At 46.3% G+C, this 18,270-nt stretch overlaps 1 protein-coding gene across 5 annotated transcripts in view; it reads left to right on the forward strand.

Moving 5' to 3' along the window:
- FGD3 (FYVE, RhoGEF and PH domain containing 3) overlaps positions 1-9,860 on the forward strand; it is a 107,794-nt gene extending 97,934 nt beyond the window's left edge. For 3 of the 5 annotated variants that reach the window (XM_069865666.1, XM_069865669.1, XM_069865667.1), the window contains exons 18-19: positions 569-709; positions 8,625-9,860. In XM_069865666.1, the coding sequence (XP_069721767.1) occupies positions 569-709; positions 8,625-8,849 (366 nt within the window). In that variant the 3' untranslated portion in view covers positions 8,850-9,860. Of the gene's footprint in view, positions 1-568; positions 710-6,357; positions 6,456-8,624 lie in introns of all 5 variants that reach the window. The other 2 variants (XR_011338179.1, XM_069865668.1) reach the window with 2 other exon arrangements.
- Positions 9,861-18,270: the final 8,410 nt, after the last annotated feature.

The raw sequence follows: 18,270 nt of genomic DNA on the forward strand, positions 1-18,270 counted from the left end.
CCCTTCCCCAGCTCTGTCCCCTTCTCTAGACATGCTCCAGCCCCTCAAGGTCTTTCTTGTAGCGAGGGGCCCAAAACTGAACCCAGGATTCCACATGTGGCCTCACCAAGTACAAGGGGATGAACCCTGGCCTGCTCCGGCTAGTCACACCATGGCTGATCCAAGCCGCGATGCTCTTGGCCACCTGGGCCACTTCTGGCTCATGTTCAGCTGCTGTCAACCAGCACCCCCAGGGCCTTTTCTGCCAGGCAGCTTTCCAGCCGCTTTTCCCCAAGCCTGGAGCGCTGCATGGGATTGTTGTGACCCAAGTCTGGGATCTGACAGTTGGTCCTGTTGAACCTCATCCTGTTAGTGTTCTTTTTTATATATATGTATGTTTGTGTGTGTGTATGTGTATGGCATATAATAATGATTAAACTTTTGTACAGTTATGGGCTATCTACTGTTTGCCCTACAGTATTATTTGACTATCAACACATAAATTAAGTCTTTTTTAAGCTTAATTCTATGTATTTTGCCCACAGAAGTGTTGATGGAAGCAGCTTTTTCTTTTTTTTCCTTTATCCAGAAGCAAAGCGTCTTAGCAGTGGAAAACAGCCTCTTCAGCAGCTACCTCCAATTCCTTGAGAAAGGGAAGACTTGGTACAAAATGTGGGTGACCATCCCCAAGACTGAACCTCTTGTCCTGTATCTGCAAGGAAGTAGCCAGGTAAAATGAAACTCGTGAGAGTTAACACACAGCAAAATAGAAAAGCATAAGTTTAAATATGTCAAGCTGAGAAATAGGTCAAAGGATTTTGCTTGGTTTCAACAACAAAAATGAAATTGTTTTCCTGAATTTAGCACAAAGCCTTAGAGTTTTCAGATTTTCCTGTTATCTCTAGTTACTGCTGATACGGTTGTGAGCAAATGTTTAAGGTCATAGCTTTTCTTTCCTATTTTTTAACAAAAAAAAAAGTAGAACAAAACAAAGATAATTTAGTTATGGTTTGGGTTTTCTAGAGCTTTCAGGCAGGTATGTTTGAAGGCTTTGTTACCCTCTCAGTGGGGAAAGCACTTTCCTGTAACATGGACAGAGTAGCAAAGCAGTCTGAATACTGTGATCACTGATTCAAGCTTTTCTTTCTCTAAACCTAGCTCTGGATTGAGAGGGGAGAGGAATTTGTGGTAAAGTAGACGTTCTTCAGCCTTAAAAATGGCCTGTGTTTAGTAAACTGGTCGAAGCATCATATGATTCTGTCTTTACTTGAAATAATTGCAGTGTATTTTTTTTAGAAGCGTGCTGTTGAAGGCCAACAGCATTTATGTGTCATGAAAGTCAAGTGACAGAAATATCTGTATGCAAAACGGAATATCCAAAATGGAAAGATCAGTTATGCCTCCTTAGTGCTGAAGATAAAGAATGGCAGTGCTGAAATGAGGTCTCCCATGTCCAGGTTTTTATTTGAATCCTAGAGTCATGGAATAGTTTGGGTTGGGAGGGACCTCAAAGCCCACCCAATTCCAACCTGCTGCCATGGACAGGGACACCTCCAACTGGATCAGGGGCTCCAAGCCCCATCCAGCCTGGCCTTGAACACCTCCAGGGGCTGGTGTTTGATATGTTTGTCTCTGTTCTATCTCTTGGGTGGGGTGGAAGAAGAAATGGTCCTGAATTCCGTTTACCATTACCATGCTGTAATTGTAGGGAAATTAGGCGTTTGCTCTGTATAGCTGTAGCTAGGAACAATCTGGGAACTCAGTAACACCCCTGATTTTGTAGCTATTCACAGTAAAGCTTCCCTCACAGCAAATGGTTGACCAGAAGTCAAACATCTTCATCAACAATATAGACAGTGAGATTGAGTGCATCCTCAGCAAGTTTGCAGATGACACCAAGCTGAGTGGTGCAGTTGCCATACCAGAAGGACAGGATGTCATCCAGAGGGGCCTGGACGGGCTGGAGAAGTGGGGCTGTGAGAACCTCATGAGGTTCAACAAGGCCAAGTGCAAAGTCCTGCCTGTGGGTTGGGGCAATCCTCAGTTTCAGTATGAGATGGGGGATGATGTGATTGAGAGCAGCTCTGCAGAAAAGGGCTTGGGTGTGCTGATTAATGAGAAGCTCGATAGGACAAGGGGCAATGGGTATAAACTGGAGAGGGGTAGATTTAGATGAGACATAAGGAAGAATTTCTTCACAATGAGAGTGATGAGGCCCTGGCCCAGGTTGCCCAGGGGAGTTGTGGCTGCCCCATCTGTGGAGGTGTTCAAAGCCAGGTTGGATGGGGCTTGGGCAGCCTGATCCAGTGGGAGGTGTCCCTGTCCATGGCAGGGGGGTTGGAACTGGATGATCCTTAAAGTCCCTTCCAACCCAAACTATTCTATGATTCTGTGCTTCTAAGTACATGCTGTCCTTGCATGTCAGCAAGAACACATCTGGTTTGAAACAAACGTCCGTAATGTTTTAAGCACAATGTTCGAGAGACTGGAAGCTTGAGTTTGGAGCTGCAGCCACAGCCCCCTCATCTTAGTCTGGAATGCAAACCCTGCGCTGGGTAAGCTTCCCATTCAACCCGTGGGCATTAAGCTGCGTGGCTTCCGTCCTGGTCACCAGCTTTTAAAAGAAAACACTGGCTTCAATACAAATTTTTTTAACTGATGTGAAGCTTGTGCCTCAGCAAAGGAACATGCAGGCTCTGTATCTGTGCGAACCAAGCCAGAGTGTCTCATACAGGCACGCTTGAGGAAGGTGGGTGGGAATAGAGGGAGAGAGAGGTCCAAATCCTTTGGCCTTCCTTACAATGGAGCAACGTATGTCACAGAACCGTAGAATCGTTAAGGTTGGAAAAGACCTCTGAGATCATCCCATCCAACCATTGGTCCAACATCACCATGCCTGCTAAACCATGTACCTGAGTGCCACATCTGCATGCTTTTTGAACACCTTCACCGTTTCCCTGGGCAGCCTCTGTCAGGGCTTCACCACTCTGTCAGTAAAGAAATGTTTCCTAATATCCAATCTAAACATCCCCTGGTGCAACTTGAGGGCATTTGCTCTGATCCTATCACTTGTTACTTGGGAGAAGAGCCCGGCACCCACCTCACCACAACCTCCTTTCCCAGAGCTGCAGAGAGGAACGACCTCGACCTCCTCTTCTCCAGGCTAAACAGCCCCAGGTCCCTCAGCCGCTCCCACAAACCCTGGGCTCCAGACCCTTCCCCAGCTCTGTTCCCTTTTCCAGATGCGATCCAGCCTCTCAATGTCTTTCTTGTAGTGAGAGGCCCAAAACTGAACCGGGATTCAAGGTGCAACCTCACCAGTGCCAAGTCTACAGGGACCATCCTTTCCCTGTTCCTGCTGGCCACACCACAGCTGATCCAGGCCAGGGTGCTGTTGGCCTTCTCAGCCACCTGGGCCACTGCTGGCTCATGTTAAGAGTCATCTCAGTGATGCCTGGAAGACAGATTTGAGAGGAAGCAGTGCGTCTTACATGGTCTGACCTAGAAAGAGAATTTCTCCTAGTGCCTACCTGATAGTCTCAGGGCAGCACAAGTAATAGCCCATAGGAAATAAATCCACTGTATTTAGTGCACAGCAAAGTGACACACTGTTCTCCAGGCCACCTCCCAACAGTTGGGCAGAGCAAGGCTTGGAAGCTGGATGAGCTTCTGCGCTTCTTTGCTCTATGTCCTGCCAAATTTCATCTTGAGCTTCTGTGGATATTATTAGTAAGATCTTCTTTCTTAGGGGAGGAAGATACCTTTGACATTGCTTGTCGATTTTATGACAGTTAAATTTAGTGGTTATTGTCATCAGCTCTTTCAAGTGTGATATAAATCTCCCAATAAAGTGGTAAGAAAGCATGCAGGACAAGGCTGATCTATCTTGTATTTGATAACCCAGCCAGGATTTACTGCCAGGAATCACTAGTTGCAGGCTGAGACAATAAACAACAAAAATTAGGCCCTTCTCTAAGGGGCTGCCACTCCTTCTTGCATACTTTGCTCAATTGGCCTCCAGCTGAAGGGAAAAATTACAAAGCAAATCCCTTTCCTATAATTTCTGATTAATCCAACATTCTTGTTAGTTCTGGTTTGCATAATATAGAGTAGAGTTATGATCTCTTCCACAGCTGCTTTCCTGGTGGCTGAGTGTCTGGAAACAAGAGAAGTGTAGAAGACTTTATGTTGGAAAATACCCTTTAGGTCATTGAGTCTAGCCTAGACCAAACACTGCCAACTCCAACACTGAACCTTGTTCCTGAGCACCACATCTTCATAGCTTTTAAATACCCATAAGAGTGGGGACTCCACCACTTCCCTGGGCAGCCTCTTCCAACTCTTGATGACTTTTTTGATAGAGAAATGTTTCCTAATAACCCATCTAAACCTCCCCTGGTACAATGAGAGGCAGTGGCCTCAAGCTGTGCCAGGGGAGGTTTAGATGGCATATTAGGAAACATTTCTTCAGTGACAGAGTGGTGAAGCATTGGAAGAGGCTGCCCAGAGCAGTGGTGGAGTCTCCATCCCTGGAGGTGTTCAAAAACCATGTGGGTGTTGTGCTTCAGAACACGGTTTAGCAGGCACAGTGGTGTTGGGCTGACAGTTGGACTGGATGAGCTTAGAGGTCTTTTCCAACCTTAACAATTCTGTGATTCTATGATCCTGTTGCCCTTGTAAAATGCACAGCTGCCTCCAGAACTCTCTCTTTAACTTTTACCTGACTGACAAATGCAGAATTAAGGACACCCAGCTTGCTAGAGGAGGAGTGAATTTTGGAGAAATACTGAAGGTAAATCAAGTATAGTGCCAATGGATATAATTACCAAGTATGATCCAAGAGAAAAATTTGATTTATAATTTCTGAAGAAAAATCTTTTATTCATGATATAAATGTGATTTACTCCTAGAAGATAAGGAAATAGCTGAGCTTGAAGTCAAGCTGGGGGTTTTAGAGCAGTATTTTTGGAGCTTGTCTGTTGCCCCGGCTTGGGTGAAGCTTTACCTGGCCCTGCACAGAACTCTGCCTGTCCCTTTTCGCCGTCCTGCAGAGCTTTGTGTCCTGGGACGCTGTTGTGTCACCAGAGTCTCCCAATGATTTGAACAAGCTTGAGATTAGATTGTAAAAGGGCAAAGAGTGGAGTTTAGGGGAAAAGCAGGGATTTTCTAGGCCTATTCAAAAGTAGCGGGGAAAATTATAGTGGTCCATCAGTGGGTAACAATTGTTCTGCGTGTTTCTGTACGAGAGCGTGTCTGCTGCAGAGATGTGCAGTGCGAGAGGGGTGGCTGCAGGATCCAGAGCTGCCTGTGTGGTGGAGCTGAGCTGTCCTTTCCCACATCTTCAACCCTGGGTGCTGTAATGGAAGAGTAAATAACTGCAGCTGCAATTACCTAGATAAATAACACATTAGTATTAGAGCTGCTTAGAGCTGGGGTGAGTGCACAATGCTTGTGATTGCTGACGGTATTGCACAACCAGTTGATTTTTCTGTATCACACTCTATCTCAGGAAAATGAATGAAATCATCCTTAAAGGAAAGCCTTCTCAACACTGGCTGATTTGGTTTGATGCAATACTGATACCATGCGACTCTGGTATGTTGCATACAGAAGTATAGAATTATGGAATTGTTTGGATTGGGAGGAACCTCAGAGCCCATCCAGTCCCACCCCCTGCCATGGGCAGGGACACCTCCTGCTGGATCAGGAGCTCCAAGCCCCATCCAACCTGGCCTTGAACCCCTCCAGGGATGGGGCAGCCACCACTGCTCTGGGCAGCCTGGGCCAGGGCCTCCCCACCCTCACAGCAAAACATTTATTCCTAACGTCTCATCTCAATCTCCCCTCTTGCAGCCTAAAACCATTCCCCCTTGTCCTGTCCCTGCAATCCCTGTTAAAGAGCTCCCTTCAAAATATTTAGGAAAAAAAAAACAAAAACCAAAAAAAACCCTGCCAAATCCAGGAAACTCATGAAAATGGAACATGACATCTGTCTCTCTGTAAGGCCTTTAAATCCTACGTATATGCTCGTATATGCTCGGTGGGGCCCAGTTGCCTGTGGGTGCAAAACTGCCCCTGGACTTGTTGGTAGAAGGGGAAGGGCTCAGTGTGAGAAGAAATCCAGCAACTCTCTCATTCTCACAGAGGAGTCTGGTTTATAGAATCATAGAACCATTTGGTTGGAAATGACCTTTGGGATCATTGAGTCCAACTGTACCTGCCCACTCCTAAACCATCCCTGAAAGAGTCATAGGATTGTTTGATTAAACAAGACCTTTGAGATCATCGTTCGGGTGTGTGGTATGACTGTGCTTCACTTTTTATCTGTCAAAAGTGAAGCTTTTCCAGGATGAATTAAATCCCTTCCTTTTGGATCAGGCAGGTACAGAGGAAGTGGCAAAGGCATCATATTAAGCAAAGGGATGAAGCGAGACCAAAGGCAGTCTCCTTAATTTGCCTGTGTCTGCATGCGTTGGGTAGGTGTAACCTGTACAATTCAAACATCAGTTTGCTCTTACGCTGCACTTCTTGGCTACAGAAAATATCATTTTTCATCATTGTGGGCAACCTCCTGTTTTTCATATGATGAGTCTATTTTTCTAAAGCAAGATCAGTGAAGCAGGCATGGTGGAGCTTGCATGCGCGCTTGTGCCTTTCGTGTTCATCAGCCCCATATTTGCTTGCTTTAGCACTGCCACTTGCCCAGGTCTAGAGCTACGTGGTACGTGACAGCTCAGACTTCTGCATGTGCAAGACCTCCCTGTTACACAGATGCAGCTGCAGTCTCGGGAGTTAGGAATCATATGCTGCTTTTAAGATAACGACTTGCACTCAAATAGGAACTGAATTCTTTAGTGTTTGACCTGAAGTTGACATAAGTCTTCTTCATAGAATCATTAAGGTGAAAAAAGACCTCTGAACTCATCCAGTCCAACCATCAGCCACACACCACCATGCCAGCTTGCCCCAAAGGGCCACTATGTCCCAAAGTGCCACCGTGTCCCAAAGTGCCACAGCTAAACATTGTTTGAACCCCTCCAGGGATGGAGACCCCACCACTGCCCTGGGCAACCTCTGCCAGCACTTCACCACTCTGTCAGGGAAGAAATGTTTCCTAGTATCCAATATAAACCTTGCTTGCCACAACTTGAGGCCATTTCCTCTGGTACTGTCACTTGTTCCTTGGGAGAAGAGCCCAGCACCCACCTTGCTCCAACCTCCTTGGTCTGTAAGCAGATGGACTGTGGCATTTTTTGCATAGCAAGTAGCAGATTAATAAACCATGAACCCTACATTGATTTAATAAAATGTGTAGACACATTTTTGTGCGTGGTTTGCCCCTTAAGTTAATGTACGTGTTTGCATTGATGTGAGCAGGTCTGAAACTTGAACTACTTTAATCTGAGTGTTAGACAAGGGTATATTTTTGCCATTGTTCTCAGAGCTGTGGTCCCTTTACAGATTCATTAAGTCATCTGCATTCAGTGTGAGGTGACAAAAGAATGTCTTTGCCACCTCTTTGCGGGATGCCATGTTAATGGTACGAGCCACTGAACATGGGTAGGCTGCTACACTCAGTGATGGCTTCTTATGCTTGATGCCTGTGTGGTTTGGCCTTCAGTTTCAGAACCTACCTCTGAAAATGCTTTGCTGGTGTCACGTGAATTGAATTGCTTGGTCATTGCACACCCTGTCTTGCCAAAGTATGCCTTTCCTGAGAGCTTCATAGAGGAGCTGGTTGATGCTCAAGATGTGACTGCTAGAGAGCTGTATCACTCTTTAGATCTGTGAGTTAAGTTGGCCTTTGAAGGATGGTCAAGAACTTTAACTTCTTTGACAGCTCTGAAAGCATCATTACATAACCCGAGACCATCTGAGAAGATTCAGTGATTGATTTAAAACCTCAAATTCTCTTTTATTTCAAAGTCTCTTCCCTGGCAGTTGTCTTTGGGTCCAGCTCTGCTTATTTGTCTCCTCGAAACCAATCTTACAAATGTTCTATGAGGTTCACCCACCTTTCTGATCTGGATGAGATTACCTGTACCCAGTGCAAATGGGGTTTTTTGTAGAAGACAACATGTGCAACTTATGTGAAACTACCTGAAAATCCAAGACATGCTGCTGCCAGTCCAATGTCCTTGCTGTGAAAGGGAGTCTTGTTAGACAAGAAGAAAACACAACAAATAATGCAGGTGTTTTGCTGTTTTAAGTTAGGCAGTCGCCATTGCCTCTTGTCTGTTTTCTAAGCTACAGTCCTCAGCGAGGAGCCAAATGCACGCGCACTCGAGCTGTGTTCATGTGCTTGTTGGAGAGTGTGTGTGCGTGTCTGCTCCGTGGGCAGGGGTGGCAGCGGGTGGCTCCAGCACGGAGGGCTCCTCACCGGCAGCACATGCTCAAATGCTCCAGTTTGGGGAGAGCTGTGGTGGGGCTGCCTGGCCTGAGCATGTGCCTGGGGACCATGTCTCAGCTGTAGGGTGATGCATCTCCAGTCACGTTGTTCTACTTCAAAGTGAGTTCTAAGCTGTTTGGAAAAAGCGTTTCTTTAATGCCATTGAGAGGAACTCCTTCTTCCCCACATACCCCTGCTCCTCCCATTTCCAGTACCATTTGTTGCTGAATTTTGACTTTTGTTCTTTCTTCTTTAGGATGGACGGAGCCCACGTCCTATTCCTCTGCCTGGATACGAAGTCAGTTTACCAGGTTCTGGTGAGAGGTTTGAAGTGAAGCATGTTTTTAAGCTTTGCCAGTCCCAGCAAACTCTATATTTCAGTGCGGAAGATGAAGAACTGCAGCTGAAATGGATGGAAATCCTCACCAAAGCAGCCAAAGGGGAAACTGAAGATGTAGCTGAAGGGCTTGGCAACCCCTAGAGCAAGTTCTATTTAGTTTCTTACCTACATGCTATCAACCATCACTTGAATTTGGTATTCATGGCACTTTGGAATCACTATGGCTTTATATTTTCATGTGGCTGTATAGGAAATTCAGTGGTTTCTCGCCTTTCATTGTACATTTCTCACATATGGTAGTTACCTGGCATATATTGTATTAAAGGAAGAGGTAGTTGTAGTTGTTGGTGGTGTCAATGCTGGTTTTAAAACAAAAGACAAGCAGAAAAGCATTAATTTTAACAAAGGTAATGGAAACCCATTGGTCTCTTGTTTTCCTAAATGTATATTTTCCAGTCCTTTTGCTCGCTGTTCGGTGCAGGATGTGTATAGTCTGTGATTAGTTCTATGAATGCTGCCTTTTAAGTTAAATGTTGTAAAGGCTTGTGCTGGCCGCTGACGTTCGTTCTGTCCTTTCCCTCCTGGTAAAAGGTCTTTGTGCAGTGTGAGCGATGTACTGAGTATTTCCCTGTGCTGAAACTCCGGCTCAGCTATTTTGAGATGCCCTGTTCACACGGCAAATGCTGTAGAAGGGACTTCTAAAAATGACTGCAGGCTGTGCAGAAAGGAACATGAAGAAGCCTCGTTGATCTTAAGCATTTATAATATTGTTTTGTTTTCTTTTGAAACCAATTCCTTCCTTCCTTCTATTTGAGCCCATTTTGATGTAAGTGAACAAACATTTTATACTGCAAACTGGGTTACGATCAATAAACGAGAACATTTTTAGTACACGCAGTACCAAAAGATGACTTTTTTTTTTGTACTGGTTAACTTAAAAGTGACCTGAATTTATTTATGTAATTTGTAAATAATGTTTCATAAGTATTTGAAGAATTTTTAAAAGATCTCGGCTAGTTAACAGGATTTAGTGCATAGAACAAGAGACGTTTGTATGAACTGAATGTGTAATTTAATTTTCCTGTTCACCTGTATTTGTCTGATTTTCAAACTTAAGTGCTGGTCTATTTAAATAAAAAATCATGCAGTTAACTCCTGAGCCAGACTTCTAAGGCACAGCAAGCTGTAGGTCAACATTTAATACAGGGTTTTAAAAAAAGAAACAAAACCCCAAAACAAAACAAAAAAAAAGGCATGTCTGTTCCTAGTGGTAGTGAGTATTTAGTACTGATAAAAATTAAATAAAATTTTTCACAGTGCTGTATTTTTAAATGGTTTGGTTTAACTTTTGTTTCCTCTTCAGCCTTCTACATGTTCTGATTTTGACAGGAAGAAAGAGGTGCCCTGTACAGACAGAGTTTGGTAGGATTGGTGAAAACAGGCGATCTGCATCAGTGAGTGCTTTTCTTACCTACAGAAAAGGATTTGATTTTTCCTTGTTTGGGGTTGTTTTTTTTTACATTGATGTAATAAATCGTAACCCTGAAGTCCATAATACTAAAAATTAGAAGCTATGTCTTTAACTACTGGTAAAATTTCATGAGATTTCATCTTCACAGGAAGGACATGGATCTGTTGGAATGGGTCCAGAGGAGGCCACAGAGACAATCTGAGGGCTGGAGCACCTCCTGTACGAGGACAGGCTGAGAGAGTTGGGGTTGTTCAGCCTGGAGAAGAGAAGGCTCTGGGGAGACCTTACAGCAGCTTCCAGTACTGAAAAGGGCTCCAGGAAAGCTGTGGAGGGGCTCTTGATCATGGAGGGCAGGGATAGGATGAGGGGGAACGGTTTTTAGCTGAAAGAGGGGAGCCCTGGAGCCACCTTCTGCTGAGGACTCCAGAACTGAACGCAGGGCTTCAGGTTTGGTCTCACCAGAGCAGAGCAGAGGGGCAGAATCCCCTCCCTCCCTGCTGCTCCCACTGGTTTGGATGCAGCCCAGGACACAGTTGGTTTCTGGGCTGCAAGCGCCCATTGCCAGCTCATGTTGAGCTTCTCATCCTGCAGCACCCCAAGTCCTTCTCCTTAGGGTGCTCCCAATCCATTCTCCACCCAGCCCGTGTTTGTGCTTGGGATGGCCCTGACCCAGGTGCAGGACGTTGCCCTTGGCCTTGTTGCACTCCATGAGGTTCTCACAGCCCCACCTCTCCAGCCTGTCCAGGTCCCTCTGGATCCATCTCTTCCCTCCAGCGTGTTGGCCACACCACACAGCCTGGTGTCATCAGCAAACTTCCTGAGGGTGCCCTCAACCCCACTGTCCTTGTATGCGACAAAGATATTAAATAACACCAGCCCCTGTCCTAACCCTTGCGGTAACCTGCTCGTCACTGGTCTCTACCTGGACATTGAGCCATTGATCACAACTCTGAGTGTGACCATCCAGCCAATGCCTTATCTATCCATCCATCCATCAAATCCATGTCTGCCTAAATTATTAACCAGAAGGTCATGTGTGACAGTGCCAAATGCTTTGCCCAAGCCCAGGTTGATGATGTCAGTTATGTCTCCCTTAGCCACCAATGCTGTAGTCGTAGAATGCCTCTAAATTTGTCAGACAGAATTTGTCCTTGGTGAAGCCATGCTGGCTGTCACAAATCGCCTCCTTATTTTCTGTGTGCCTGGAGGATCAGATCCGTGATCTTGCCAGGCATAGAGGTGAGACTGATCAGCCTGGAGTTCACTGGCTCTTCTTCTTTTTCCTTTATTTTAAAAGCTAAGATTACTGGGTTTATTCTGAAAGAACTGTGTTATATTGTATTCAACTCATCTCTGAAATTAATAGCATCCTTAATTATATGGTTTATTCAAAAAAAGACAAACAAGTCATCAACTTAAGAGGCATTTGCCAAGACACAAAGTGATCTTGAAGGCACAAAGAAATAAATATTACCTTTTAGTAGATGTTATTCACAGGAAGGTCGACAATAACTGGTTTCTTGTTCTTCAGGATGAGGTAAATGATTAAGAGGGTTTCTTGCCTGTTTTGCATCCTGGCATAGTTTCCCAGAAGCAGCTGCCCAGAAATACTGAAACTGTAGATTGAGGCTGGTGGTTATCTGACAGCTGCTTTGCTTCCCTCATTGTCTTTCACCAGCAGCGTGGAACATTAAGCTGCTAAATATAAATGACTGCATATCCTGTAAACAATCACCTTCCTTTTTTACACACCCACCATTTCTCTTTTTTGCACAGGGCAGGGCAAGGTTTGGCACCAGGCTTGTGCTTCCATCTGTGTTTTCACCTGCCTGGGTACGCTGCAGGCACAGCCTGACAGAGCTGAGCGCTGGTGGTTCCACCACCAAGCTGTGTGGAGGGGCTGTGTGAACCTCATGGAGTGTGACAAGGCCAAGGCCAAGGTCTACACCTATTTCAAGGTGAGACTGGATGGGGCTTTGAGCACCCTGATGGAGCGGGAGATGTCCCTGCCCATGGCAGAGGGTTGGAACTGGATGGGCTTTGAGGTTCCTTCCCACCCAAGCCATTCTATAATTCTGTTATATTAACTCCACTGATGCCTTTAAATGGATCTGAGATCCGGCCTCCAGTGTCAGTTTGGTTTTGACTGGTAGTAGATTTCAAAAAAAGCCTTCCACCATCTCAGTATTTTTGGCCCTGTGCACCGTCTATGGTTTCCCAGCCCATGGGAGGCTTATTTAAAGCTGTTTTCAGAACAGCATGTGCATGCACGGTGCCCTGATCAATGTGTCATGTTCAGCTTGATAAGAAAAGCAACAGAAATCTCAACAATTCAGGACATTATATGCTGCATTGGAAAGCTCTCATTTCCAGGTTCCTGAGTTTGTTATCAAGTGAACCTATTTTTCTTGCAAAGAGTGAGTGGCTTTCTTATGTTTCAGTAAGATGCTCTGCAGAGACCCATCTCCCAAGTTTCTGGGTTCCCTTGTCAGATCCAAGAGGAATGATGATCTGTAAGTGCGCCCTCAGTCAGTTTGGAGGCAACACCAAATTGGGTGGGAGCGTCAACCTGTTTGAGGGCAGGAAGGCTCTGCAGAGGGACCTGGACAGGCCAGATCTATGGGCCAAGGCCACTTGTATAAGGATCAACAAGGCCGAGGGCTGAGTCCTGAACCTAAGTCGCAATAACCCCAGGCAATGCTCCAGGCTTGGGAAGAGCAGCTGGAAAGCTGCCTGGCAACCTGGGGGTGCTGGTTAACAGCACCTGAACATGAGCCAGCAGCGGCCCAGGTGGCCAAGAGCATCCTGGCTTGGATTGGCAGTGGTGTGGCCAGCAGGAGCAGGGAATGGATTAGATTGGATATTAGGAAACATTTCTTTACTGACAGAGCGGTGAAGCATTGGAAGAGGCTGCCCAGGACAGCGGTTGTGTCTCCATCCCTGGAGGGGTTCAAGAAGAATGTGGGCACTTGGGGACATGGTTTAGTAGGCACGGTGGGATTGGCCTGGTGGTGGAACTGGATGTTCTTAGAGGTCTTTTTCAACCTTGATGATTCTATGATTCTGTAATGAAGTTGTAAAGGGATATCAAGATGTATTACTTTTCAACACTTTGAAGTTGCCTGTGCTTTTAAGTCCGGGTGGTTTTGGTGAGTCTGGAAGCACTGGGATGTTTCCACAAGGAGCCATGGAAAGGAAGGTGTGTTAGGAGCTCCAGTGCCATTGTGCTGTTCATAGGCTGGACAGTCCATTTAATCTTTTCACAAGGAAAATTATACATTGGGTTTTGCAAAGTCTTTTAATTACATTAAATGCTTTTAAAACCACATAATGGGAAAAGGAAATAACTCAGCAAGAGGATTGAAAATGGGAAAGCCCTGTACTCAGAATGATGAGCAAGGGAAATAACCTCCTTGAACGTGTTGTACAGCTCTTAGAGGTAGGTGGGACTTCAGGAACTGTGAATCAGCAGCTGGGGAGAGGGAGTGATAATGTACTGGTTTGGGTAGGAAAAGCTGTGTGTTAGAGAAGAGAGAAGATGTGAAGCCTATTTTTTAGGCTGTGCTGGAGCTTCCCATTAATAACATAGAGACTGGTCCTACACACATCCAGTTCACCTGGGAAGAGCTGGGTAACTTCCAGAACCTTAGTGCCCGGAATGAGGATACGGACCTCGTGTTTCTCAGTCTACAGGATGAAATCCCTTCAGATAATCAAGGTCCAAATCTCTCTGTTATCAAATGTCAAGAAACATCAAATTCTCGGAGCTGGGTGACAAAAGGTCTCCTTGAAGTCACATTTAGGGATGGTGTGAGGTTGGATTGATGTAATCAACCCTAACTGCCATGTCCATTCAGGTTTGTCAGCTGTGTGCGACACTGTGTGTCCGTGTGTGCTGTGGTGTATCGGTAGGAAGGGGACTTGTCCTATTGTTCTTGTTCATACCAGCAAAGGTGAAAGGTAAGCAGATGGTGAGTGAATGAGGTGGTGGGACTTCTGACTGCACTTTATATGAAAGCAGTTGGTCTGCATTGTCTCTGTTAATGGAAAAGTCTCTGGTAAAAAGGAGACCGGGCACACCTGTAACCATCCCACAGTCATTGCACAAAACTAGAGACCAGAGAAGAACTTCCATGGTTATGTGGACCTGAATCCTCCCTGGAGCAACTTCATCCTGTGCGCTCAATACATGTCGCAACATTTGCAGAGAAGGGGATCAAATTCACCAGCTACAGACAATGGATGCTCTGAAAATGGCTCAGTTCTTAGGTCTTTAGCTTCTCAGTGTAATGTTTTTCAAGTGATTTTAGGAGAGGGGGGATCTCTAAACGGCTCTTGATTGAAAGACCAATTTCACTAAAGAAAAAGGTAAAAAAGAACTGTCTTACCTCCCCTTTGGTTATCAAGGCAGTTACAATAAGAAAGATTTCTACCATAAGCCATTATATGGAATTATTATAGGATGCTATGAAATAAATTGCAGGTAGGGATTTGAGAGTGAGGAGCAGCGCAAGTGGTTTTGCTGAATTAATGATCTTGTACTGGTGCACAACTCTGAAACGTGAAGCTTTAAGCTGAAAGAGGGGAAATTAAGATGAGATCTTGGGAAGAAATGTTTGGCCATGAGGGTGGGGAGGCCCTGGCCCTGGTTGCCCAGGGAAGCTGTGGCTGCCCCATCCCTGGAGGTGTTCAAGGCCAGGCTGGATGGGGCTTGGAGCAACTGATCCAGTGGGAGGGGTCCCTGCCCATGGCAGGGGGTGGGACTGGATGGGCTTGGAGATCCCTTCTACCTTAAACCATTCTGTGATTCTATGATACCACATTAGAATTCTGATTTTCTTACAAAGCAGCATCATTGTGACAGGCATTTGCTGTGCAGTGCATACACAAAATGACATGAAAATGTGCCTGGGCTCTGTGAGCGCAGCATCATGCAGTAAGGGGCAATTCGTCTCCTGGTAGAGCATCAACATTTTAATTATCTTTCAAATACAGTGCCATAATCTCAAGTGGGTTTTGCATCTGGTCCTGGGATCTGTTTGATTCTGACATCTGGAGGCCAACTGTCAGGGACCTGTGCTCACCTGATTCCTCAAAAGCAGCTTCTGTTATTCTTTCTTCATCTTTCCCCATCTGTGTCTTCATAAGCACTGTCCATCAGGGCTCAGCGTTGGGGCCAGTCTTGTTTAACATCTCTATCAAAGATCAAGTGCCTCCTCAGTCAGTTTTCAGGTGACATCAAGCTGGACGGGAATGTTGATGCGCTTGAGGTCAGGAAGGCTCTGCAGAGGGATCTGGACAGGGCAGATCTATAGGCCAAGGGCAATGGTATGAGGTTCGACAAGAAAAAGTACCAAGTCCTGCCCTTGGGTCACAACATCCCTATGCAGCGCTCCGGGCTTGGGAAGTGTGGCTGGAAAACTGTCCGGCGGAAAAGGACCTGGGGATGCTGGTCAAAACTGGCTGAACATGAGCCAGCAGCGGCCCAGGTGGCCAAGACCATCCTGGCTTGGATCAGCCGTGGGGTGGCCAGAAGGAGCAGGGAAGGGATTGGCACTGGTGAGGCCACACCTGGAATCCTGGATTCAGTTTTGGGCCCCTCACTACAAGGAAGACACTGAGGGGCTGGAGAGCGTCTGGGGAAGGGAATGGAGCTGGGAAAGGGTCTGGAGCCCAGGGGTTGTGGGAGCAACTGAGGGACCTGGGGCTGTTTAGTCAGAGAGGGGGTGGCTGAGGGGAGACCTCATCACTCTCTGCAGTCCCTGGAGGTTGTGGTGAGGTGCTGGTCTATTCTCCCAAGTAACAAGAGATAGGGTGAGGGGAAATGGCCTCAAGTTGTGCGAGGGGAGGTTTAAATCGGATACTAGGGAACATTTCTTTACTGTCAGAGTGGTGAAGCCCTGGCAGAGGCTGCCCAGGGCACTGGTGGAGTCTCCATCCCTGGAGGGGGTCAGAAAATGTGTGGCTGTGGCACTTTGAGACATAGTTTAATTGCTGGTGGTGTTGGGCTTCCAGTTGGACTGGATGATCTAAAGGTCTTTTCCAACCTTAACAGTTCTATGGTTCTTGTTTACCTTTTGCTATTTTTGCTCCTGTTGTGATGATGCCTAACATTGAGAATTCTTCCTAAATGTAAAAAGAAGACAAAAGAGGAAGATGGTGCCTTGCTGTGTTGATAGCGGAGCCCTCTCTGAGAAGGGAAAGATTTTCTGGGCAGGGATTGATAAAACTGTGGTGCTGCCCTAGGCCAAACTGGGTTCCTTTAAAAATAAGCCAGTGACAGCAATCTGAACAAATATAAAACAGTGTAAATGTGCTGATGAGACAAATCTGGGAACAAAGATGATGACAGAGGTGTCTAAAACATGCCAAATTCTTGCTAGGGTGCCAAGTGGGAAGAAAATGGCATTCTAGCAATAAACCAGTGGAAAAGACGCAATAAACATCTTCAGGATAAGCCAGAGTGCACAGAAACAGAAGGCGGATTCCATCTGCTGTTGGCTACCCACTTTTCTTCACTGTTATTTTCCTTCTGCTTTTTCTTAGTTGTTCTTCTTCTCCTGTCACTCTAAGTGGTTTGCTCCCCAAACCTTCTGTCCTGTCCTTTGCCCTCTCCCGGGCCATGAGTTGCGTGTGTGCTGCTCCTGCGCCTGCTGACAAGAGAACATCCCCGCAGGTCCTCAAATCTCCCTTCCCCAGGGGAGTAGCTGCTCCTTGGGCTGACTCTTTCAAATCTGAATCTGGAAGTGTGACATGGTGCTAGTTTAGAGTCTTTAATAATGAACCTCTGTTCATTAAGCATGGTCTGGTTTTGCTAGTGAGGTCTCAAATCAACATCTTGGTGACAAATGCCTGTTGCTGCTCTCAGACTCACCCCAAAAGTAGTGCATAACCATGAGGGTGGGGAGGCCCTGGCCCAGGTTGCCCAGAGCAGGGGTGGCTGCCCCATCCCTGGAGGGGTTCAAGACCAGGTTGGATGGGGTCTTGAGAACCCTGATCCAGTGGGAGGTGTCCCTGCCCATGGCAGGGGGTGGAACTGGATGGGCTTTGAGGTCTCTTCTGACCATTCCATGCTTCTATGTCTAAACCCACAAAATAATTGCTTGCAAATGATATGAGCTTGCAAATGATCTCACCCTGGAAGGCTGAGCTGCTCAGCAGCATCTGGCTGAAGGAAGAATCTTGACACTGGTGTAACTTGGGTACCTGTGGCAAAAGCAAGGTGTGCTCATGAACCTGTCAGCTCCTAACTGGTGCTAAATAGTACTCTTGGCTTCAGTACTGTAATATTCACACCTGTAATTACAATAACTCAAGAATTTCCACTGGTTGCCTATGTCATTGATTATTCAGCAGCGTCATCTTGAAAATGAGTACTGGCTGGATTTTTGGATTTCTGTTTTGACAGTGGATCTACTCTTTTAAATTTGTGAATTTATCCTGCTTTGATCTAGTGAGAACCAACACCACGTTGTTTGGGTATTAATCACAGACATCCCACACTGCAAGCTGTGACAGGCTGTCCAGGCTCAATCTCTTCTGTTTTTTTATGTTTCAGTCACCTGTGTCTATGAAAATACGTCACTGGTGTGGCATTTCTGCATGGGAAAGCTGGAAGTGGCTGCAGTTCAGCAGCTACCAAACCCTCATTGGGGCTGAAGGGACCTTGAATGAAGAGAAGATGAGAAGCCCTGGCTGCAGCTCGGGATGGTGTGGGAAACAGTGCGGGGTGGGGTGTGAATGTGTGAATCCTAGAATGTCCTGAGTGGGAAGGGACACACAAGGACCATCAAGTCCAACTCCTGTCCCTGCATAGGACAACCCCAACATTCACACTGTGGGGCTGAGGGTGTTGGCCAAAGGCTTCTAGAATACTGGCAGGTTTGGGGCCGTGACTGCTTCCCTGGGAGCTGTTCCAGTGCTCCACCACCCTCTGGGGGAACAACCTTTTCCTAATGTCCAACCTAACCCTCCCCTGGAACATCTTCCTGCCATTCCCTCAGGTCCGGTCGTTGGCACCAGAGAGAAGAGCTCCACGCCTGCTCCTCCTCCCCTTGTGAGGAACCTGCAGAGCACAATGAGGTCTCCTCC

The sequence above is a fragment of the Phaenicophaeus curvirostris genome, chromosome 11, assembly GCF_032191515.1.
Source record: "Phaenicophaeus curvirostris isolate KB17595 chromosome 11, BPBGC_Pcur_1.0, whole genome shotgun sequence".
In the NCBI taxonomy this organism is placed as follows: domain Eukaryota; kingdom Metazoa; phylum Chordata; class Aves; order Cuculiformes; family Cuculidae; genus Phaenicophaeus; species Phaenicophaeus curvirostris.